Source organism: Staurois parvus, unplaced genomic scaffold (assembly GCF_062004578.1).
Source record: "Staurois parvus isolate SC_StPar_1 unplaced genomic scaffold, SC_StPar_1.0 ptg000879l, whole genome shotgun sequence".
In the NCBI taxonomy this organism is placed as follows: domain Eukaryota; kingdom Metazoa; phylum Chordata; class Amphibia; order Anura; family Ranidae; genus Staurois; species Staurois parvus.
Window position 1 is genome coordinate 2,027,918 of NW_028318675.1, and position 24,389 is coordinate 2,052,306.

The window sequence follows — 24,389 nt, forward strand, 5'->3', positions numbered from 1 at the left end:
TCCTTATGAACTGTTTCTTCCAAGATGAAGATCAGCCATGAGGTATACAGGTGAAACTCGAACAATGAGAATATGGTGCAGAAGTTCATTTATTTCAGTGCAGCAACTTAAAAGGTGAAACTAATATATGAGACTCATTCCATGCAAAGCAAGATAGTTCAAGCCGTGATTTGTCATCATTGTGATGATTATGGCTTACAGCTCATGAAAACCCCAAATCCACAATCTCAGAAAATGAGAATATTCCATGCAATCAATAAAACACGGATTGTACATAGAACAATATCGCACCTCTGAAAAGTAGAAGCTGCATATGTACTCAGTACTTGGTTTGGGCCCCTTTTGCAGCAATTACTGCCTCAATGCGGCGTGGCATGGAAGCTATCAGCCTGTGGCACTGCTGAGGTGTTATGGAAGACCAGGATGCTTCAATAGCGGCCTTCAGCTCTTCTGCATTGTTCGGTCTCATGTCTCTCATCTTTCTCTTGGCAATGCCCCATAGATTCTCTATGGGGTTCAGGTCAGGCGAGTTTGCTGGCCAATCAAGCACAGTAATCCCACGGTCATTGAACCAGGTTTTGGTGCTTTTGGCAGTGTGGGAGGTGCCAAGTCCTGCTGGAAAATGAAGTCAGCCTCCCCATAAAGCTCGTCTGTGGAAGGAAGCATGAAGTGCTCCAAAATCTCCTGGTAGACGGCTGTGTTGACCCTGGACTTAATGAAGCACAGTGGACCAACACCAGCAGATGACATGGCTCCCCAAATCAACACAGACTGTGGAAACTTCACACTGGACTTCAAGCATCTTGCAGTGTGTGCCTCTCCATTCTTCCTCCATACTCGGGGTCCTTGTGCCTCTCCATTCTTCCTCCATACTCGGGGTCCTTGTGCCTCTCCATTCTTCCTTGATTCTCGGGGTCCTTGTGCCTCTCCATTCTTCCTCCATACTCGGGGTCCTTGTGCCTCTCCATTCTTCCTTGATTCTCGGGGTCCTTGTGCCTCTCCATTCTTCTTCCATACTCGGGGTCCTCGGGCCTCTCCATTCTTCCTCCATACTCGGGGTCCTCGGGCCTCTCCATTCTTCCTCCATACTCGGGCTCCTCGGGCCTCTCTATTCTTCCTCCATACTCGGGCTCCTCGGGCCTCTCCATTCTTCCTCCATACTCGGGGTCCTCGGGCTTCTCCATTCTTCCTCCATACTCGGGGTCCTTGGGCTTCTCCATTCTTCCTCCATACTCGGGGTCCTCGGGCCTCTCCATTCTTCCTCCATACTCGGGGTCCTTGGGCCTCTCCATTCTTCCTCCATACTCGGGGTCCTTGGTTTCCAAATGACATGCAAAAGTTGCTCTCATCAGAAAAGAGGACTTTGGACCACTGAGCAGCAGACCAGGCCTGTTTTTCTTTAGCCCAGGTAAGACGCTTCTGATGTTGTTTGTTGTTCAGGAGCGGCTTGACAAGAGGAATACGACATTTGAAGCCCATGTCCAGGATCCGTCTGTGTGTGGTGGCTCTTGATGCACTGACTCCAGCCTCGGTCCACTCCTTGTGAAAGCCCCCAATACTTTTGAATGGCCTTTTCCTGACAATCCTCTCCAGGCTGCGGTCATCCCTGCTGCTTGTGCACCTTTTTCTTCCACACTTTTCCCTTCCACATAACTTTCTATTAATGTGCTTTGATGCAGCACTTTGGGAACATCCAACTTCTTCTGCAATTACCTTTTGAGGCTTTCCCTCCTTATGGAGGGTGTCAGTGATGGTGTCAGGTCAGCAGTCCTTCCCATGATTGTGATTCCTACTGAACCAGACTGAGAGACCATTTAAATGCTCAGGAACCCTTTGCAGGTGTTATGGCTGAATGAGCTGATTAGAGTGGGACACTTTGAGCCGAGAATATTCCACCTTTTCACAATATTCTCATTTTCTGAGATTGGGGATTTGGGGTTTTCATGAGCTGTAAGCCATAATCATCACAATGATGACAAATCACGGCTGGAACTATCTTGCTTTGCATGTAATGAGTCTATCTCATATATTAGTTTCACTTTTTAAGTTGCTGCACTGAAATAAATGAACTTTTGCATGATATTCTAATTTTTCGAGTTTTACCTGTATCTGAGGTGTATATCAGGGTGTGCTTCTTCCCCACATGAGAGCTGGGATGTCCAGCAACATTCATCTAGAAGACATTTCCCGCACTCAAGGCTCTAATACACCTCCAGGGTTGTGTGGGACCCCTGATGTACAGGAAGACAGGACTTCAGTGAGGAACATTTCCCTCATTCAGGACAGGAAAGTGACTACTCCCCTGTGTGAGATCTCTGATGTTTGGAGAGATTGGACCTCCATGAAAAACATTTCCTGCACTCAGGACAGGAATATGGCTTCTCCCCTGTGTGAGATCTTCGATGTTTAAGCAGACTGGACTTCTCTGAAAAACATTTCTCACACTCAGGACAGGAATATGGCTTCTCTCCTGTGTGAGATCTCTGATGTATGTGAAGACTGAACTTCTGTGAAAAACATTTCCCGCACTCAGAACAGGAATATGGCCTCTCTCCTGTGTGAGATCTCTGATGTACGTGAAGACTGAACTTCTGTGAAAAACATTTCCCGCACTCAGAACAGGAATATGGCTTCTCTCCTGTGTGAGATCTCTGATGTTTGTGCAGACTAGACTTCTCTGAAAAACATTTTCCACACTCAGAACAGGAATATGGCCTCTCCCCTGTGTGAGATCTCTGATGTATGTGAAGACTGAACTTCATTGAAAAACATTTCCCACATTCTGGACAGGAATATGGCTTCTCCCCTGTGTGAGATCTCTGATGTGTGTGCAGACTGGACATCTGTGAAAAACATTTCCCACACTCAGGACAGGAATATGACTTCTCCTTTGTGTGACATCTCTGATGTGTGTGAAGACTGGACTTGTCTGAAAAACATTTCCCACACTCTGGACAGGAATATAGCTTCTCCCCCATGTGAGATCTCTGATGTTTATAAAGTTGGTACATCCGGGAAAAACATTTACTGCACTCAGTACAAGAATATGGCTTCTCCCCCGTGTGAGATCTTTTATGCACATTAAGATTGAATTTAGAACAGAAATCCTTCCCACACTCAGGACAGGAATATGGCTTCTCACCTCTATGAAATCGCTGATGTCTATAAAGATTGGACTTCTGTGAAAAACATTTCCCGCACTCAAGACAGGAATACGGCTTCTCCCCCGTGTGAGATCTCTGATGTGTGTAAAGATGGGACTTCCTTGAAAAACATTTCCCGCACTCAGGACAGGAATACGGTTTCTCCCCCGTGTGACATCTTTCATGCGCATTAACATTAAATTTAGAATGGAACCTCTTCCCGCACTTAGTACAGGAGAAGTTCTTCTCTGTTGGAAGGCCAGCCCGGTCCTGCACAGTCTGAGGTTCCGAGGATATGAGGAATCCGATGGTCCATCTACACTGGGTGGTGCCGGATGCACATTGGAGGGAGCCGGGTTTTCTCCTGGACTATACTGTGTGATGTCCTCATCTTCTACTTTCCAGTCTGGAGACAAAGTGAGACAATCCTCGGAGGTTTTCCTCATCTCCCGGCCATGGACTAAAATACAAAGACAAAGAGGATTACTAGACAGGAGCTGATTGGTTCCCCCAAACCAGGACTCCACCCACATCAGGCAGCTTGGTCTCTGAGGAGCTTACAATTCCACCCTATCAATTTCTGTTTAAGGGTCCAAAGTTGGAGGATGTTATCACATTATTATCACCATGTAAAAGTCTGTGCTCCAATCACATCATCCGATATAAAATGTCCAGCTGGGAGGAAATGGGTGTAACAAAAGTGAATCCATATTATGTGTATATATAGCAGTGGGGGGAGGGGGAGAGCAGAAGTCAGGAAAATGGAATATACAACATAGAGTATATAGTGCAGGGGTCAGGAGTATGTAATGTACAACATAGAGTATATAGTGCAGGGGTCAGGAGGATGTAATGTACAACATAGAGTATATAGTGCAGGAGTCAGGAGTATGTAATGTACAACATAGAGTATATAATGCAGGGGTCAGGAGTATGTAATGTACAACATAGAGTATATAGTGCAGGGGTCAGGAGTATGTAATGTACAACATAGAGTATATAGTGCAGGGGTCAGGGGTATGCAATGTACAACATAAAGTATATAGTGCAGGGGTCAGGAGTATGTAATATACAACATAGAGTATATAGTGCAGGGGTCAGGAGTATGTAATGTACAACATAGAGTATATAGTGCAGGGGTCAGGAGTATGTAATGTACAAAATAGAGTATATAATGCAGGGGTCCGGAGTATGTAATGTACAACATAGAGTATATAGTGCAGGGGTCAGGGGTATGTAATATACAACATAAAGTATATAGTGCAGGGGTCAGGAGTATGTAATGTACAACATAGAGTATATAGTGCAGGGGTCAGGAGTATGTAATGTACAACATAGAGTATATAGTGCAGGGGTCAGGAGTATGTAATGTACAAAATAGAGTATATAATGCAGGGGTCAGGAGTATGAAATGTACAACATAGAGTATATAGTGCAGGGGTCAGGAGTATGTAATGTACAACATAGAGTATATAGTGCAGGGGTCAGGAGTATGTAATGTACAACATAGAGTATATAGTGCAGGGGTCAGGAGGATGTAATGTACAACATAGAGTATATAGTGCAGGGGTCAGGAGTATGTAATGTACAACATAGAGTATATAGTGCAGGGGTCAGGGGTATGTAATGTACAACATAAAGTATATAGTGCAGGGGTCAGGAGTATGTAATGTACAACATAGAGTATATAGTGCAGGGGTCAGGAGTATGTAATGTACAACACAGAGTATATAGTGCAGGGGTCAGGAGTATGTAATGTACAACACAGAGTATATAGTGCAGGGGTCAGGAGTATGTAATGTACAACATAAAATATATACTGCAGGGGACAGGAGTATGTAATGTACAACATAGAGTATATAGTGCAGGGGTCAGGAGTATGTAATGTACAACATAGAGTATATAGTGCAGGGGTCAGGAGTATGTAATGTACAACATAGAGTATATAGTGCAGGGGTCAGGAGTATGTAATGTACAACAGAGTATATAGTGCAGGGGTCAGGGGTATGTAATGTACAACATAAAGTATATAGTGCAGGGGTCAGGAGTATGTAATATACAACATAGAGTATATAGTGCAGGGGTCAGGAGTATGTAATGTACAACATAGAGTATATAGTGCAGGGGTCAGGAGTATGTAATGTACAAAATAGAGTATATAATGCAGGGGTCAGGAGTATGTAATGTACAACATAGAGTATATAGTGCAGGGGTCAGGAGTATGTAATGTACAACATAGAGTATATAGTGCAGGGGTCAGGAGCATGTAATGTACAACATAGAGTATATAGTGCAGGGTCAGGAGTATGTAATGTACAACAGAGTATATAGTGCAGGGGTCAGGAGTATGTAATGTACAACATAGAGTATATACTGCAGGGGTCAGGAGTATGTAATGTACAACACAGAGTATATAGTGCAGGGGTCAGGAGTATGTAATGTACAACACAGAGTATATAGTGCAGGGGTCAGGAGTATGTAATGTACAACAGAGTATATAGTGCAGGGGTCAAGAGTATGTAATGTACAACATAAAATATATACTGCAGGGGACAGGAGTATGTAATGTACAACATAGAGTATATAGTGCAGGGGTCAGGAGTATGTAATGTACAACATAGAGTATATAGTGCAGGGGTCAGGAGTATGTAATGTACAACATAGAATATATAGTGCAGGGGTCAGGGGTATGTAATGTACAACATAGAGTATATAGTGCAGGGGTCAGGAGTATAGAATGTACACCATAAAGTATACAGTGCAGGGGTCAGGAGTATGTTATGTGCAATGTAAATTATATAGTATAAGGGTCAGGACTCATAATATTGGTATTCAGTAATCAGTGGAAGATTAAATGTTTACTGTAGACAAGTTGCAGAGATCCGACACCGCTGCCTCCCATCTCCTGAGACTGCACTCAGTGACTTGGGTCTGAGACACTACAGACATATCCCTCCACCCGGCACAGCCAGCAGATAACAGAGAAGGTCCCCTGGAGGAGTCAGGCACAAGGCAGGAGACCCCAGTCACATGTCCTGGGTGCCTACATTATGCAATGCTTAGAGTAAAAATGAACATTTTGCTGCCAGCTGAACCCCAGAACCTCCATAAATCCAGTCTAGAGACATAAATTGTGTCTGCAGCACAGAGAAGGAAGATTATCCGAGAGAAATCCAGGAATACAGGACGGGGAACACAGCTCAGGAAAGTGACCAGGGGATTACAGGCTGATATCACCCAGTCCCCGCCCTACTCTGGACCAATCAGTGAGCAGTATGGGTGGAGGAATGGATTTAGTGTTCATGACCCACCTGTGCTGATCTCTGTAGGAGTGTCCTCCTCTATAAATGTCCCCGTTATTCCATCCTCCTCCATAGACTGCTGATCATCCCTCACATACGCCTCTTCTTCTGCTTTAATCTCAACTTTTATATCTATCAGATCTTCACCCTAAATCATGAAAATTAGAAAATTCACATAATATATAAATATAAGCTAACATGAAAAATCCACATATTATCTCCTCAAATCCATGTTCTAGATGCTCCGTACAACCAACTTTGTAATGGGGAGGGATGGTGTGATCTTCCTGTGTGGAATACCAGGAATACAGAGGACGGGGACATCTCTCTGGTGGGTTCCTGTAGCTGGATGACTCCACCATGGTGTCCTGGTACAGATCTTTGCATTCTCTTAGAAGCTCTGACTCCTCCATCCCCCCATCCTCCTCCTCTTTTACTATTTCTTTAACCTCAACTTTAGAATCTCTCAGGTTTCCACTCTGAATATATAATACAAATGACATCAATGCAGATAATGTACAGATTCTAATTATACTATCAGTGATTGGAGAATGTCCCAGAATTCCCGGCACCGCTCACCTCTCCTGTCAGCAGCTCCATCATCTTCTTGGTGACTTCTAGAATCTTCTGCATGTTGTGTCTCTCAGGGTTTAGGGAGTCACATGGAGGCACTGTGATGGTCATATGATCACCTGACTTCAGAAGAGGAAATCTCTGTATTGAGGAACCAATAGGAATATCATGTTAGACTCCCAGAATCCTCCTCACCTCTCCGGTCAGGTCTGTGTTTTATTAATAGAGATGAGAGTGATGTCATGTGACCTCCCAGAATCCTCCTCACTTCTCCGGTCAGGTCTGTGTTTTATTAATAGAGATGAGAGTGATGTCATGTGACCTCCCAGAATCCTCCTCACCTCTCCGGTCAGGTCTGTGTTTTATTAATAGAGATAAGAGTGATGTCAGGTGACCTCCCAGAATCCTCCTCACCTCTCCGGTCAGGTCTGTGTTTTATTAATAGAGATAAGAGTGATGTCATGTGACCTCCCAGAATCCTCCTCACCTCTGCGGTCAGGTCTGTGTTTTATTAATAGAGACAAGATTAATGTCATGTGACCTCCCAGAATCCTCCTCACCTCTCCGGTCAGGTCTGTGTCTTATTAATAGAGATAAGAGTGATGTCATGTGACCTCCCAGAATCCTCCTCACCTCTCCGGTCAGGTCTGTGTTTTATTAATAGAGATGAGAGTGATGTCATGTGACCTCCCAGAATCCTCCTCACCTCTCCGGTCAGCAGGTAGATGATCTCCAGGGTGAGGTTTAGTATCTTCTCAGTCATGTGACTCCGGTCCTCCTCCATCCTCATTGGTGCCATCATGTGATCTATACAGGTCTCCTTGTAGACGGATAACTTTGGGAAATGAAAGTAAGAATGATTTGGATGGTATTGGTCACACAATAATAGGATGTGGATGTGAGGGGGGAATAGGAGGGTTGCTGGACATTGAAGAACTACTCCCCCCATGGGAAGACATTTTGTTTGGACTGTTTAGTGTTTACTACAATTTTGGGGTCCGGGGACCCTTTTCTCTGTTGGGTTTGTTTGGTCTCTGAACTGGTTTTGATGAGTATTAGATCTGCAGACAAGGAATGATAAATCTGATCCTTCCTATGACTAGTTTGCTCTGAGGCAGTGCTGTGAGGTCAATGTCGGCTCATCATGCAGGGATCATGCCGGGCAAGTATTGTGTTTAATCTTTATCCCTGCTGAGGGCAAGCCGCAGGGCTCTCCTTTCAGGTGCCAGCCTCTGCCACCCCGTGTGTGTGAACCTCTCCTGTACCTACTATGCTTCCCCGGCTCTTCTTGCCCATTTGTGGGTGCAGTTCAGCGGGTGCCAGAGGGTAGAGGGGACAGATGTCAGGGCTCTGTCCTCAGCAGAGGTGTTAAGAGACCTGGCACCCCTGCCAATACCTTGCATGGCCGCAGAAGTTCACATTGGCTCAAATTTGGTGGCAAACGGCCTTTATAAGGAAGCCCTGCACTACTCTCAGGTGCTGGTTGATCTCTGGCTCCCCAGTACCTTGTTCCTGTTCCACTGTGAACTGTGATTTCCTGTTCCTGTGCTACTGTGATCTGTGATTTCCTGTTACTGACTCGGCTTGCTCCTTGACCTGCCTTCTCTGCTTAAACCCTGACCTGACCTCGGCTGGCTAACGGATATTTTCTCTTTCTCTTTTGTGTATGACCTCAGCTTGGCTAACGGATATTCTCTCTTGCTCCTCTGTGTATAACCTCAGCTATCCCATCTGACTACGTCTCTTCTGATCTCCACCCGGTACTGGATCTTGGCTTTGAACCGGCTATCCAGTAATCCTGTTCCCCGGAAGGTCTTGCATACCTCGCACAGGCGCCACCTGTCTGCAGACCTCATCTCAGTGCATCAGCTGTGCTCCTGGGTGGACCACCAATAAGCACTCCTACAGGTGACCTGTGCCACTTTGGTCCTGACTCCTGCTGTCCCACTCTCAGGGGAGTCTCGGACTTAGTCACAAGCGAAGCCCTCTCTCCATTGGCGTCTCTCACCAGATACATGATAGTATCAACCAGCCATTATGTCTGAGGCCGAGAGAGGTGCTTCCACATTAGAGGCCCTGTGCCAACAGATGACGGCACTTACAGAAGTGGTCAAGGATCTGCAGGAGGGATATTTTCAGCTGGAGGGACGTCTTCATTCGCTCACTACCACTGCACCTTCTGCAGACCAGAATCCATTGCCTAGTCCTATCTCTACAGTGGCACCAGCCAGTTCGCCTTCCACTGTTACACCCACTTTGGTACTACCCAGAGTTACCATTCCGGAATGCTTGCTGGGGACCAATGTAAATTCTGAGCCTTCAAGAATGCTTGTGAGTTGTATTTCGCACTGCAACCCAGGACCTTCTCACTTGAGGCAGTTAAAGTGGGGTTCATCATTTCTCTCCTATCTGACAAACCTCAAGGGCACACAGCTTACTGGAACAAAAAGACCCAGCGCTGAACTCAGTGATCACATTCTTTGAAACCATGGCAGCTCTTTATGATGACCCCCAGAGGACCTCCACTGCTGAATCCACCCTTCATGCTCTACAACAAGGCCGACGGGCTGTGGAGGACTACATTGTGAAATTCCGCAAATGGTCCACCAATACCGGGTGGAATGACGCAGCCCTGAAATACCAGTTCCATCTAGGTCTGTCTGAGTCCCTCAAGGACGAATTAGCTAGGGTGGAAGCTCCCTCCTCCTTGGAGAACCTTATTCAACTCGCTACCCAATTGGATTGACGGCTACGGGAGAGATGTTCTAAACGTACCCAGACGTTTTGCCAAGGGTTCTGCCAAGGGTTCCAAGACCAGTGGATTCTGTCTCTATTTCTCTGCCTATCGGCACTCCTGAAGTAGAACCCATGCTAATTGGCCTTCTCCGACCTGCCTTAACTCCAGAGGAAAGATTACGCAGACGGCAAGGCAACCTATGCCTTTACTGCGGGGCTGTCATGGATCCACACTGCACGCACATGCCCACACACAGTGCAATTGCATAGATTGGCAATGAACTTAAACCGAGCATATATAGACACTGTAATACAATAATCTCTCTGGAGATATGAGCCGGAGCTTAAGTACCCAGAAGTCACTTATTAATTTTATGATTTAATATCCCAAAAGTGGGCAGTGAATAAAATATGTACAAAGTATAAAATGTTTCAGATAATACAGAACATACAAAAAGACACACAATTGGCTATTCACTATAACATTAAAGGGAATAAAAACAGAAATAAAACTTTTACCAAGAGTTATCCTGTGACTGGAGCAAGTCAGAGAAAGTCTGCAATTCACCAGTCAAATAGAACCGGCTCCATACGAATCACACCGTCCATATCTCAAGGTCCTCAATTTATTGAAATATGGACGTAGGCTAGACATTAGCCCTTGGCCAATCACCCTTGGGGGGTGTTCCTGTACCAGCCCACAGGACATTCGGGGTACTGAAGTGCCTAAAGTCGATTGGACCAGGAATGGTTTGAATCAACAAGTCAGGGATAGAATTTCCAACACCAGCGCATCAATCCGATCGTGACAGTACCAATCTGTTCAGCTTTTGCAATCAGGCACCATATAACTGTTTTCTGTGTTTCTCTGGGATTCTACAGAGGCTACAAATACAGTTTTACATGCAGATTTTGCTTACAGTGTGTCCAATCAGAAGAAAGTATTTTTATCTCTCTGCAACTAATATTGAATCTTTTATGAGAGATGAAATATATTCCTCTGATCTGTGGATATAAATCACAGCTAGCAGACAAAGCGGAGCCCTCTCCTGGTCTCCTGCTTTTTCCCAAAGCCAAAATGGCTGGAACTCTTCTTTTAGATTTCAAGAAGGTGGCAATCTCTGGCTACATAGGTGACAAAATTTTATTGACATCTAGGTGTCACCTCTAGCCTTTGAGCTGCTCTGTCCTTTTAGATGCTAATTGGTGAACATATGTCTCTGACTGAATACTGAACACTTATCTTTAATAACATGGACTGAAACTAAATTTACAATGACATATTTCTACTGATCACATCTCAACTACTTGAATCTTACATTTATGTCATGGGGCCATGGGCCATTTCTTACACAACTGCCCAGTGCGACCAAGTAAGTCCAGCTAGCCTCATCCTTCATATATCCAGTTATCCGGAACCTTGACCACCCATGTCATTCTACCCATGTCATTACAGGTGGCTGGAAAGGAAGTCAAGTTGCGGGCAATCATTGATTCGGGAGCCTGTAGTTGTTTCTCGGACATCCACCTTGCCCAGAACCTAGGTATTCCTCTTTGTCCTAAAACACAAAGGCTTGATGTACTCCTAGCAGATGGCACCGCTCCTAGCTCAGGACCCATTACCCAAGAAACCATTCCCATCCTAGCCACAACTGATTCTGTCCATCAGGAATTCATTTGCTTCAACGTCCTGAGATCTCCCATGTTTCCAGCCATCCTAGAAATACCTTGGTTGCAAGCTCACAATCCTTAAATCAACTGGCTCAAGAAAGAAGTCACCATCCCATCAAATTACTGCCTTCAGCACTGCGGCACTTGCACACCCACCAATTTCCCTGTGTGCCTCTCAGTTCAGCCTACATCAGATGCCAGTCAATCTGTTCCCCCTGCCTACCACCATTTCCTTGATGTATTTGATAAAGGGAAAGCTGACACTTTACCATCTCATCGATCACATGATTGCCCTATTGAGCTGCTTCCAGGGGCAGAAATACCATTTGGGCAAAGCTTCCCACTATCCGAAATATAACTGGAAGCTCTCCAGCAATATATTAACGAGAAACTTGCCAAAGGATTCATCCGTCCCTCTTCCTCACCTGCCAGGGCAGGTATTTTTTTCATTGAAAAAAAGGACCAGTCTCTCCGTCCCTGCATCGATTAGAAACTCAACAAGACCACCATTAAAAATTGGTGCCCACTCCCTCTTGTTCCTGAGTCATTTCAGAGGTTTTGGACAGCCCGAGTGTTCACCAAGCTAGATTTATGAGGAGCCTACAATTTAGTTGAGATTAGGGAGGGCGATGGGTGGAAGACCAGTTTCAGAACACGCTTTGGGCACTTTGAGTACCTAGTGATGCCGTTTGGATTGTGCAACGCCCCTGCAACATTCCAACACTTTGTGGATGATATCTTCAGGGAATACCTCAATCTCTTCTTGATCGTCTACCTGGACGATATCCTGATTTTCTCCAACTCATTGGAACTCCACTGAGACCATGTAAAAACGTTACTGACTACACTGAGGATGCATGGTCTGTATGCTAAAGCGGGAAAGAGCGAATTCGAGAAGCAGTCCATCCAGGTCCTTGGGCTCATAATCTCTACTGAAGGAATCTCTATGGATCCTCAGAAAATCTAAGCCATATTGGATTGGCTTACACCTAGTGACAAAAAAGTGGTCCAAAGATTTATGGGCTTTGCCAACATTTATCGGAAGTTCATCAAGGGCTTCTCAACCAATATAGCCCCCATTACCCAACTCGCTCACCAGCATGCAAGTTTTCTCTGGAGCCAGGAAGCACAGACAGCCTTTGAGCAGTTAAAAAAGCAGTTCACTTCTGTTCCTGTATTACAACACCCAGAGCCAACACTTCCCTTCATCCTGGAGGTGGACACATCAGAGGTGGCTACAGGAGCCAAGGCCCAAAAGCTCTGCTCCATCCGGTAGCTTTTTGCTCTAAGAAACTAAGCCAAGCTGAAAGGCACTACGACATAGGCAACAGGGAACGTTTGGCGATCAAAATGGCATTCAAAGAATGGAGGTACCTTTTGGAAGGAGCTAGTTACCCAATCATGATCTTCACAAATCATAATTATCTAGAATATTTAAGAACTGCCAAGCGCCTAAGATTACGGCAAGCTAGATGGACCCTATATTTCTCCATGTTCAATTTTCACATCACCTACTGCCCAGGATCCAAGAACGGGAAGGCAGATGCTCTATCACGTATGTTCCTGGATTCAGTTGAAAATTTGCCTCCTGATACCATCCTGTCAGCCAAAAATTTTTTGTTGATCCAGTCCAGTCTGAAACTTTTGATTGAACAGGCATCTGCACGGTGCGCCGAACCTGAGCAGAACTTGTTAAGAAGGCAGGATGGCTTTCTGTGGTACCAGGATAAGATCTTTGTACCCCATGAGGTAAGATCCCAAGTTTTCAAGACATTCCATGACCATCAACTGGCTGGTCACTTTGGAGTCCAAAAAAAAATGGATCTGATACAGCAATCGTTTTGCTGGCCCAACTTAAGTCAGGACTGCAGAACTTATGTAAAATCCTGCACAGTATGTCTACGTAGCAAGGGAGACAAAGCCAAGGCATGGGGGTTGCTGAGGCCCCTATCCATTCCTAATCGTCCCTGGGAAATGATCGCAATGGACTTTATTGTAGACTTGCCATCTTCTGAGGGGTTTACTACCATCCTAGTAGTGATATATTGGCTATCCAAGATGACCCATTTTCTGCCAATGATAGGAACTCCGTTGGCACCTGAGACGGCACATATCTTTATTAAGGAAATCGTTAGGCTACACAAACTGCCCAGCAATATCGTGTCAGACCGAGGGGTTCATTTTACCTCCAGGTTCTGGAGAGCCTTATGTAAAACTCTGAAAGTGGAACTCTGCCTATCATCGGCCTACCACCCTCAAAGTAATGGACAAACTGAACAAACTAACCAAGGTTGGAACAATATCTCCGCCTTTTCCCAGGATGACTGGATATCTCTACTCCCATTAGCAGAATTTGCATACAATAATTCCGTCCATTTCACTACGAATCAGTCACAATTTTGGGCCAATTACGGGTTCCAGCCTTCTTGCCTGCTGGATACCATACTCGAAACCTCGGTACCTGCAGTTCATGACAGAATCAGCAGGATACAGGACAACTATTGAGCTCTCCAGGAATCCGTACAAAGATTGCAAATTGACTACAAAAGATACTATGACAAGAAATGGAGGGGAAATCCTTCTCTGCAGGTTGGAGACCAGACTTGGTTATCAACAGCCTTCCTTGCCCATCGTGGAAGTTAAGACCAAGATACATTGGGCCCTTTCGGATCAAACGAGTAATCAATCCAGTGGCATATGAGCTATCTCTTCCCGAATCATATGGGATTCACCCAGTCTTCCATATTTTTCTGCTCAAGCCAGAAGTTCATGATCCATTTCCGGGAAGAGTGGAACCTCTTCCGCCACCAATAACAGTTGGGGAGGATGCAGAATACGAGATAGAATCATTCCTGGACTGCAAGAAGTGAGGAAGGCAGATCCAGTACTTGATCAAATGGAAGGGGTACTCTCCTGAAGAAAGCTCCTGGGAACCAAAAGACAACATACAGTACATGCCCCCAGACTTCTCCAGGAGTTCTACTCCAAATATCCAGACAAGATGGCTCAAGTAGGCATCCGGAGGCTGCCCTTTAGGGGGGCACTGTCAGGGCTCTGTCCTTGGCAGAGGTGTTAGGCGACCTGACACCCCTGCCAGTACCTTGCATGGCCGCAGAAGTTCACATCAGCTCAAATTTGGCAGCAAACAGACTTTATAAGGAAGCCCTGCACTACTCTCTTGCTCCCCAGTACCTTGTTCCTGTACTACTGTGATCTGTGATTTCCTGTTACTGACTCGGCTTGCTCCTAGACCTGTCTTCTCTGCTTAAACCCTGACCTGACCTCAGCTTGGCTAATGGATATTCTCTTTTGCTCCTCTGTGTATGACCTTGGCTATCCCATCTGACTATGTCTGTTCTGATCTCCACCCAATACCGGACCTTGGCTTTGAACCGGCTATCCAGTAATCCTCTGTTCCCCAGAAGGGCTTCCATACCTCACACAGGTGCCACCTGTCTGCATCTCAATGCATCAGCTGTGCTCCTGGGTGGACCACCAACAAGCACTCCTACAGGTGACCTGTGCCACTTTGGGCCTGACTCCTGCTGTCCCACTCTCAGGGGAGTCTGGAACTTAGCTGCAAGGGAAGCCCTCTCTCCATTGGCCTCTCACACCAGGTAAGTGACAATGGAGGAGAGCGGACACGTTCACTCCCTTCTTGTCCTGACCCAGAAGTGACGTTATGACACATTTCCCGACCATCGAGGCCGGCAAAGAATGTAATGCGGTGCGATGTGCACTACATTACATCCAATGGAGTACAGGGGAGACATTGGGGGTCTTTTAGACCCTGGATGTCCCAATAAAGAGAACCTGTCATCAAAAGTCATCTCATAGAGGACTTTGTCCCCTTAAGTAAAATGTGTTTTTTTTTAATTGTAAAGAAAGTTACACCCAAGTACATAACTCCTCCCCTTAAAAATTTTTGAGGCTCCCCCACATATATGCACCCCCAAATGTAAGAGCACACGCTGGAGCTCCTACACGTGATAACATTGATTGTGATACACGTTACATATCGCCGGTCACACCAGAATGAGAGGATAATTCTAGGAGCAGACCTCCTCCATACTCTATACTGATGACCTAGAAGGGGCTATAAATGTGTCCCCTATAGATAATACCGGGACTAAAGGTTGTCACCATTTCAGCACACACAACTTAAGGTTTGACATGTTGGATATCTATTTACTCGCTGCAACCTCGGCTTTTATATTATTACACATAAATGGGTCATTTATTGCTTTTTTATGTGCCCTGAAATCAGCTTAAGTGTATTTTTTACTGAAATTTTGCATTTCCTAGACTTTGTGATAATATTTTGTGACATAAAAAATTAGAACTGCCACTATTTTATTCTCTAAAGTCTCTACTTTCAGAAAATCGATATTTTGGGGGTTTTGTGTCATCTTCAGGATAAAATGATTTTTTAAACATGTGCAAAAAATGCAAAAACGGCTCTGGGAGTGAAAGGAAGAAAGGATAAACAGGACACTCCGCTTTCCTGAGGAGCAGCCAATCAGTTCTCATTACACTGCAAGGTCCCTTCCCTCCCTGCTAGTCCCCGGGTGCGGTGCTGGAGACAGGCGGGGGAGGGGAGGAGGAGATAAACAGCGCAATGTTACACATATCAAATGTTTTAGTCGCTATAAAGCCCCTTTCATTCTTTAACCCCCCCGGACATTCCTAAAAGAGCCTCAGATTTATATACATTTTCTGTTACAAAGGAATGTTTCCTTCCTCCTGAGCAGCAATGTAAGGGGCTCTATGCTCCATACTCCTGACCCCGGCACTCCATCATTGTGTTGGCTGCATAGTGTAATGATTGCCCATTGGCTGCCTGTGTAGTGTCATCATTGCCCTTTGTAGGCCATGTATGGTCAGGATGGTCCTTGTCTTGTCTATTTATTGTCAGTGCTGTTTGTTTAGAGGACCATATTACTAGAATTTATCTCCACAATGAGGAGAATGTTCCGGCCCCGGAAGTGGGGGAATGTTCTGCCCCTGAAGGGGTTCATCTGGGTTCCCACACTATATATGTGTGTATCATCATCTGCTGGAGATAAAAGACATCACAGTGACTATGGAGGAAGAGGACGGACATGACTATGGAGGAAGAGGACGGACGTGACTATGGAGAAAGAGGACGGACGTGACTATAGAGGAAGAGGACGGATGTGACCATGGAGGAAGAGGACGGACATGACTATGGAGGGAGAGGACGGACATGACAATGGAGGAAGAGGACGGACGTGACTATGGAGGAAGAGGGCGGACGTGACTATGGAGGAAGAGGACGGACGTGACTATGGAGGAAGAGGACGGACATGACGGGGTTACTGGGTGTAAATAGGAAATAACATCTTATTACCTCCAATGCTGCCACTTCCACCAACGTCTCCTCTCTGCTTCCTGTCTGTACCTGACATCACTTCCTGTCTGTCCCTGACATCACTTCCTGTCTGTCCCTGACATCCCTTCCTGTCTGTCCCTGACATCCCTTCCTGTCTGCATTCCATAGAGACTTCCTGTGTGAGTATAGGTGAGATCCCCACCTTGTGGAGTTCAGAGGAACTGCAGCCCCGAGATCCATCCCATAATCCCCCTTCCTGTATAATATGTACCTTACAGGGATACTACGGGAGATGAAACATTACTGAATAAAGGAAGAAGAAATAAATGTAACTCTTATGTAACCAACTGTTCAACAAACATCTCTTATTACATATAGAAAAGTCTTACAAACACAGAACACAAAATACAAATGTATAGCTAATGAGAGCGATCCCGCCAAACCTGATCCTTCTGGGGGGGACAATGCAAAAATATATATCAATCCACTCATAATGACATCATCTTCTGGGAGTGTCTGCATATCCATCCATTTCACACACATTTCATTGTCTCAGCGGATCTCCCGCAGCCTATTAGCTCCCATTTCCCTCTCTACGTCTCAGCAGATCTCCTGCAGCCTATTAGCACCCATTTCCCTTTCTATGTTTCAGCAGATCTCCTGCAGCCTATTAGCTCCCATTTCCCTTTCTATGTCTCAGCGGATCTCCTGCAGCCTATTAGCACTCATTTCCCTCTCTATGTCTCAGCGGATCTCCTGCAGCCTATTAGCACCCATTTCCCTTTCTATGTTTCAGCGGATCTCCTGCAGCCTATTAGCTCCCATTTCCCTTTCTATGTCTCAGCGGATCTCCTGCAGCCTATTAGCTCCCATTTCCCTCTCTATGTCTCAGCGGATCTCCTGCAGCCTATTAGCTCCCATTTCCCTTTCTATGTCTCAGCAGATCTCCTGCAGCCTATTAGCACTCATTTCCCTCTCTATGTCTCAGCGGATCTCCTGCAGCCTATTAGCACCCATTTCCCTTTCTATGTCTCAGCAGATCTCCTGCAACCTATTAGCACCCATTTCCCTTTCTATGTCTCAGCGGATCTCCCGCAACCTATTAGCACCCATTTCCCTGTCTATGTCTCTATGGTTCAGTTTTATCATTCAGCCAGCGGGATGACCATAAAAACTGAAGCGATTCCCCCATCCACACATTGGAGGTGGATGGGGGAATCCTCCCCTCTCCATTCTTGTATTCTGACAATGGGGGGACTCCTCCGCTCTCAGAATACACGGATCAGCACTGAAGCTATTGGCTGCAGTCGCTGGGGGAGTGGCTTGTATCCGGCAGTGGCCACACATGGATGGAAATGTGAGCGATCCCTGCTGAACCAGCTGAATTTCCATGGATCTATGGTCACCTTCAGTGACTTCCTCCCCTCCCCCTCATCTCCTTCATGATGGAAGTCATGCTGAGATCATGTAAAAAGGATGTCCTTCTGAGCTCCACAGAGTAACTACACAAAGCCAGCTGCTATCATCTAAACCCTATACCACGGGACAAAATAATATCTAAAAATGGATGACGCGCTCAGCAATGAGGGTACTAAACATGTTAATACTAAATAAATATAATTACAAAATGTATAACTTTTTATAAAAGTGACTGGTGCTCAAATGTATAACATCGTGTTCACACCAAGCAAACTATCAGTCTGCCACCCAGTGGCTAAAACTGGTGACTGGTGTACACACCATGTGTATAGAAAGTGACAGGTGCTATATAAACTATAGAAATACATTCCATAAATAGATGAATATATGTGAATTCATACACAGTGACCAATCACTGAACAAAGTGACAAGTGTTAGGGCAAACAATCAATTCATCAGTCCAAAATAAAGTGCAAACATTTGTGCTAAAACACTCTTTAAAAGTGTAAAATGCTTTATCTTCCTCCACTTTCAAAATGTGCTCAAAAAAGTGGTCACTCTAGTGCTTGTATCCTCCAGTGGCCTCTAGAGCTCCTCCTCACCTCATTCACTCGACCCCTGAGGGCCACAAATCATATATTGATATGATGTTCCACACCGATTCTATTCTGTACCATCTGGTAATAGTGGTCCCAATGGCTCCACACCACCTCCTCTATCACACCGATATCCACTCAATATTAATTAGGCGTGGACAGGCTCGGCAATATACATCAGGGCCATGGAAGGATAAGCAGAGAGAAACGTCCACAGTGTAATATGTCAGTTTATTCAAATAAAAAAACCAAATAAGGAACTCACATGATCCAAGTACAAAGCCCACGGTTTCCCATATGTTATGGGTGTACTAAAGGAATCAAGATGGCAAAAAAACGGAAGTCCGTCACCGGAACTGCGTCACCGAGCTCCACCTGGAAATGACGTCACTGCGCTCTACTCGTTACACCACGGACACGTGCTAACTAGGTGATTGCTCAGGAGGAGTGTCCTACTCCTCCAATCACAATACATGTGGATGCTTATATATACTCTATATACCGGCCATATAAACAAAACAAAAAACATATAATCCCATTCCTAATAAATATATAAGTGAGACTATACAGTCTAACATAAAAAAAACTAAATGTATCAATTTATTAAATATATTAAGAGCTGCATAGACTCCCACCTGAGTGAGATATATATAAAATTACCTTTATTCATAATATTATTTGTATGTAATCATTTTAAAAATATAACTTTTTATATATAAATACCTAAAGCAAACTATGAAATGCACCTATATGTCCCCCAAAAAAATTAATACCAATAAATAAAATATAAATATATATATATATCTCCAGGGTGTCACCCATCCTCTGGAACTCCCTGCCCCAACCCATCAGATTATCACCTACTCTCCTCTCCTTTAGGCGCAGCCTGAAAACCCATCTCTTCAGGGAATCCTACCCCACCCCCTACTAACTTACCAACCTCCTCCACTATTCCTGCCTCCCCATCCCCCACGGCTATCTCCTCCTGTGCCACCATCCCCTCCCTCCTAGATTGTAAGCTCCAAAGAGCAGGGCCCTCAATCCCCTCATTTTTTGCATTGTATTGTTGTTGTTCTGTCACATGTTCTGTCCCCCTTTGTAATGTACAGCGCTGAGCGAACTATTGGAGCTTTATAAATACTGTATAATAATAATAATAATACTGTATAATAATAATAATAATATATATATAAAATTATATATGTATAAAATATAAAAATATAAATAAATGAAAATGAACCTAAAAAATATATTTATGTTATTACATCAGCAGACTCTGCCTGACTAATGGTTCTGACCTTATGGCTCCCTCTCCAATGGTTTTTTGTATCGTTCTATTCCCCAGAATTTCAGACAAGAGGGGTCTTTGTTATGATGACTAGCGAAATGCTTAGATACATTGTGTTTAGGATTACCTTTTTTAATGTTCTTAACATGTTCCCGCATTCTAACCCAGAGGGGTCTGTTAGTACGCCCCACGTACTGCAAACCACAATTACATTCTAAAACATAAACCACGCCTTCTGTTTTACAGGTAATAAAATCTAAAACATCAAATGATTTCCCATTGCTTGTGGACACAAAAGAATGTTTTTTAAAATGATGTCCTTTCGTGACTTTACACACCGAACATTTCCTACATGGATAAAAACCTTTAAAATCAAAAAGAGTATTTTTCTTATTGCCATTGGGTGGATCCAACACATTATTCACAACTTTATTTCTTAGGGTTGGAGCTCTGCAAGTCACAGAGGGTTGGGAACCCTGCAAGGGGGGCAGAGATATGCGACTGCCTAGTCCAGCCTTTCTCAGCCAGGGTTCCTCCAAAGGGTTCTAGGGCTTCCTTGTCACTTCATTGGGCTGTATATGGAAGTGTCACCGACCAGCCGTTTCTGGATACACAGCTTTGTCATCATTGCACACACACCATTTTGTTTTTGTTCAATACAATTTTTATTATAATTTCACTTTTAACAAGATTGCAGAAAAAAAACATTCAGGAAATAGTAAAGGAAGAAATCCGATTGGTCAGGAAGATCCCTTGTCTGGAATGTGGGGGCGGAGTCATTATTATTGGTGTACAATACAATACACAACGTGTTCCATTATTATAACAAAGTATTGTAGAAAAGATCCCAACATAGAAAATGGGGGAAAGGAGGAAATAAAGGCGGATATGAAGGGGAATCTGTGTACGGGGAACACCTTAACAATCACCACCATTTTATTCTCCAGGGCCTCTGATGTCACACAATAGATGTTTGGGGGTTTATCTCATCTTCAGGACCAAAATCTGCATTTTCCCATGTGTGCAAAATCATGCAGAAACAGCTCTGGCAGTGAGAGGGTTAATGTGGGCTAGATGGGATCCCTCTGCTGGGGTGACATTAGAGCTCCCCCTAGCTGCAGCCTGGTAATAACATTTCCCTCCATCCATTGGACATAATGGGGGATTTTTCCTGAAATACAGCAATCAATAACAGCAGCACAATACCACATTATGGCAACTAGATGGAGCCAAAGGAATCAGAGTATGAAATAAAGTATGCCCAATATTCGTCACGGCCGGGCGAATGTCACTCACATTCCTTCTAACTTTTTTTTTTTTAACTAAACCTCTAAGTGTTTGTGAAAGCTTCCACCATAAATATACTCAGCCAATGAGAGGTGATGACTCCATATTTATTACAGGTACTTCTATAGCACTGTCCATTTATACATAAATTGTTCATTCCCATCAGTCCCCGCCCCCGAGGAGCATACAATCTAAGGTCCCTAACTCACATTCATACATACACATACTAGGGGACAATATAGACAGGAGACAACAAACCTACCAGCATGTCTTTGGCATGTGGGAAGAAACCAGAGTACCTGGAGGAGACCCACACAGGCACAGGGAGAACATGCAAACTCCAGGCAGGTGGTGCCATGGTTGGGATTCAAACCAATGACCCTAGTACTGCCAGGCAGAAGATCAGCCATGGAGTATATCTGAGGTGTATATCAGGGTGTGCTTCTTCCCCACATGAGAGCTAGGATGTCCAGCAACATTCATCTAAAAGACATTTCCCGCACTCAAGGCACTAATACACCTCCAGGGTTGTGTGGGACCCCCTGATGTACAGGAAGACGGGACTTCAGTGAGGAACATTTCCCTCACTCAGGACAGGAAAGTGGCTTCCCTCCTGTGTGACATCTCTTATGTTTGTAAAGATGGGACTTCACTGAAAAACATTTCCCACACTCAGGACAGGCATACGGCTTCTCCCCCGTGTGAGATCTCTGATGTGTGTAAAGATTGGATTTCTGTGAAAAACATTTCCCACACTCAGGACAGGCATATGGCTTCTCCCCCGTGTGAGACCTTTGATGTGCGTGAAGATTAGACTTCTCTGAAAAACATTTCCCACACTCAGGACAGGAATATGGTTTCTCCCCTGTGTGCAATCTCTGATGAATACGAAGACTGGACTTATCAGAAAAACATTTCCCGCACTCAGAACAGGAAAGTGGCTTCTCCCCTGTGTGAGATCTCTGATGCCTGTAAACAAGGAACCTCATTGAAAAACATTTCCCGCACTCAGGACAGGCATATGGCTTCTCCCCCGTGTGAAATCTCTGATGTCTGTAAAGACTGGACTTGTCTGAAAAACATTTCCCACACTCTGCACAGGAATATGGCTTTTCCCCTGTGTGAGATCTCTGATGTCTGTTAAGACCAGACTTCTCTGAGAAACATTTTCTACACTTAGGACAGATATAAGGTCTTTTCCCTGTGTGAGATCTTTGATGCTTAACAAGATCTGATTTTGCTACAAAACATTTCCCACACTCAGGACAAGAAAATGGCTTCTCCCCCTTGTGAGATCTCTGATGTTTGTAAAGATGGGACTTCACTGAAAAACATTTCCCACACTCAGGACAGGCATACGGCTTCTCCCCCGTGTGAGATCTCTGATGTGTGTAAAGATTGGATTTCTGTGAAAAACATTTCCCACACTCAGGACAGGCATATGGCTTCTCCCCCGTGTGAGACCTTTGATGTGCGTGAAGATTAGACTTCTCTGAAAAACATTTCCCACACTCAGGACAGGAATATGGTTTCTCCCCTGTGTGCAATCTCTGATGAATACGAAGACTGGACTGATCAGAAAAACATTTCCCGCACTCAGAACAGGAAAGTGGCTTCTCCCCTGTGTGAGATCTCTGATGTGTGTAAACATGGAACCTCATTGAAAAACATTTCCCGCACTCAGGACAGGCATATGGCTTCTCCCCCGTGTGAAATCTCTGATGTCTGTAAAGACTGGACTTGTCTGAAAAACATTTCCCACACTCTGCACAGGAATATGGCTTTTCCCCTGTGTGAGATCTCTGATGTCTGTTAAGACCAGACTTCTCTGAGAAACATTTTCTACACTTAGGACAGATATAAGGTCTTTTCCCTGTGTGAGATCTTTGATGCTTAACAAGATCTGATTTTGCTACAAAACATTTCCCACACTCAGGACAAGAAAATGGCTTCTCCCCCTTGTGAGATCTCTGATGTCTGGAAAGATTGTACTTCTGTGAAAAACATTTCCCGCACTCAGGACAGGAATGTGGCTTCTCTCCTGTGTGAGATGTTTTATGCTCATTAAGACGACATTTAAAACGGAAACATTTCCCGCACTGAGGACAGGAATACGGCTTATTTCCCGTGTGAGATCTTTGATGCCTATTAAGATAGGATTTATAATGGAAACCCTTCCCACACTCAGTACAGGAGAAGCTCTTCCCTGTTGGAAGGCCGGCCCGGTCCCGCACAGTCTGAGGTTCCTCAGGATACGAGGAATCCGATGGTCCATCTACACTGGGTGGTGCCGGATGGACATTGGAGGGAGCCGGGTTTTCTCCTGGACTATACTGTGTGATGTCCTCATCTTCTACTTTCCAGTCTGGAGACAAAGTGAGACAATCCTCGGAGGTTTTCCTCATCTCCCGGCCATGGACTAAAATACAAAGACAAAGAGGATTACTAGACAGGAGCTGATTGGTTCCCACAAACCAGGACTCCGCCCACATCAGGCAGCTTGGTCTCTGAGGAGCTTACAATTCCACCCTCAAGAGAACTAGGAAATGGCTCCTCTGATCTCCTACCAGGTCATTTCTTTATTCATGGACCTTAGTCAGAGAGTGAGGAAACAACCAGAACTGTCTTTTATAGGAGGGACAGTGATGAGGGGATTATAGGACGAGGGTCCCCACCCCCTCTATCACTCATCGCCATCTTCCCAACACAAGAAGTACTGCACTTCCTTATTTAGTCCATGATTTAGTCATGAAGAACAGCAGGGCTGAGCCCCACCAGAGGTCAGAGAGTGAGGATGGGGGGAGAACAACCAAGATGAAGACTGGACTGATCCTGAAGACCACCATCATTGGGGTATTGACTCCTCCCTCATTATCACTTTCTGTTTAAGGGCCCAAAGTTGGAGGTTGTTATCACATTATTATCACCATGTAAAAGTCTGTGCTCCAATCACATCATCCGATATAAAATGTCCAGCTGGGAGGAAATGGGTGGAAAATAATTAAGGCCTAAAGTGAAGGA

General features: G+C 44.8%; 1 protein-coding gene across 1 annotated transcript; it reads right to left on the bottom strand.

Annotated features, from left to right (window-relative positions):
- Positions 1–2,294: 2,294 nt before the first annotated feature.
- LOC149443045 (uncharacterized) lies at positions 2,295–23,832 on the bottom strand. The gene is made up of 2 exons (XM_089656002.1): positions 21,985–23,832; positions 2,295–3,364 (listed from the first exon to the last, which is right to left on the bottom strand). The coding sequence occupies exons 1-2, from the start codon at positions 23,771–23,773 to the stop codon at positions 2,295–2,297; spliced, it is 2,859 nt and encodes a 952-aa protein (XP_089512128.1). The 5' UTR covers positions 23,774–23,832.
- Positions 23,833–24,389: the final 557 nt, after the last annotated feature.

Bases quoted from the DNA above. Each gene is read 5' to 3' on its own strand.
- LOC149443045 (XM_089656002.1), bottom strand. From the start codon at position 23,773: ATGAGGAAAACCTCCGAGGATTGTCTCACTTTGTCTCCAGACTGGAAA. The intron at 3,365-21,984 runs CAGGAGGGAAGC...GTACTAAGTGCG, and splicing joins CAAACATAAGAGATGTCACA to GGAAGAGGTTCCATTCTAAA.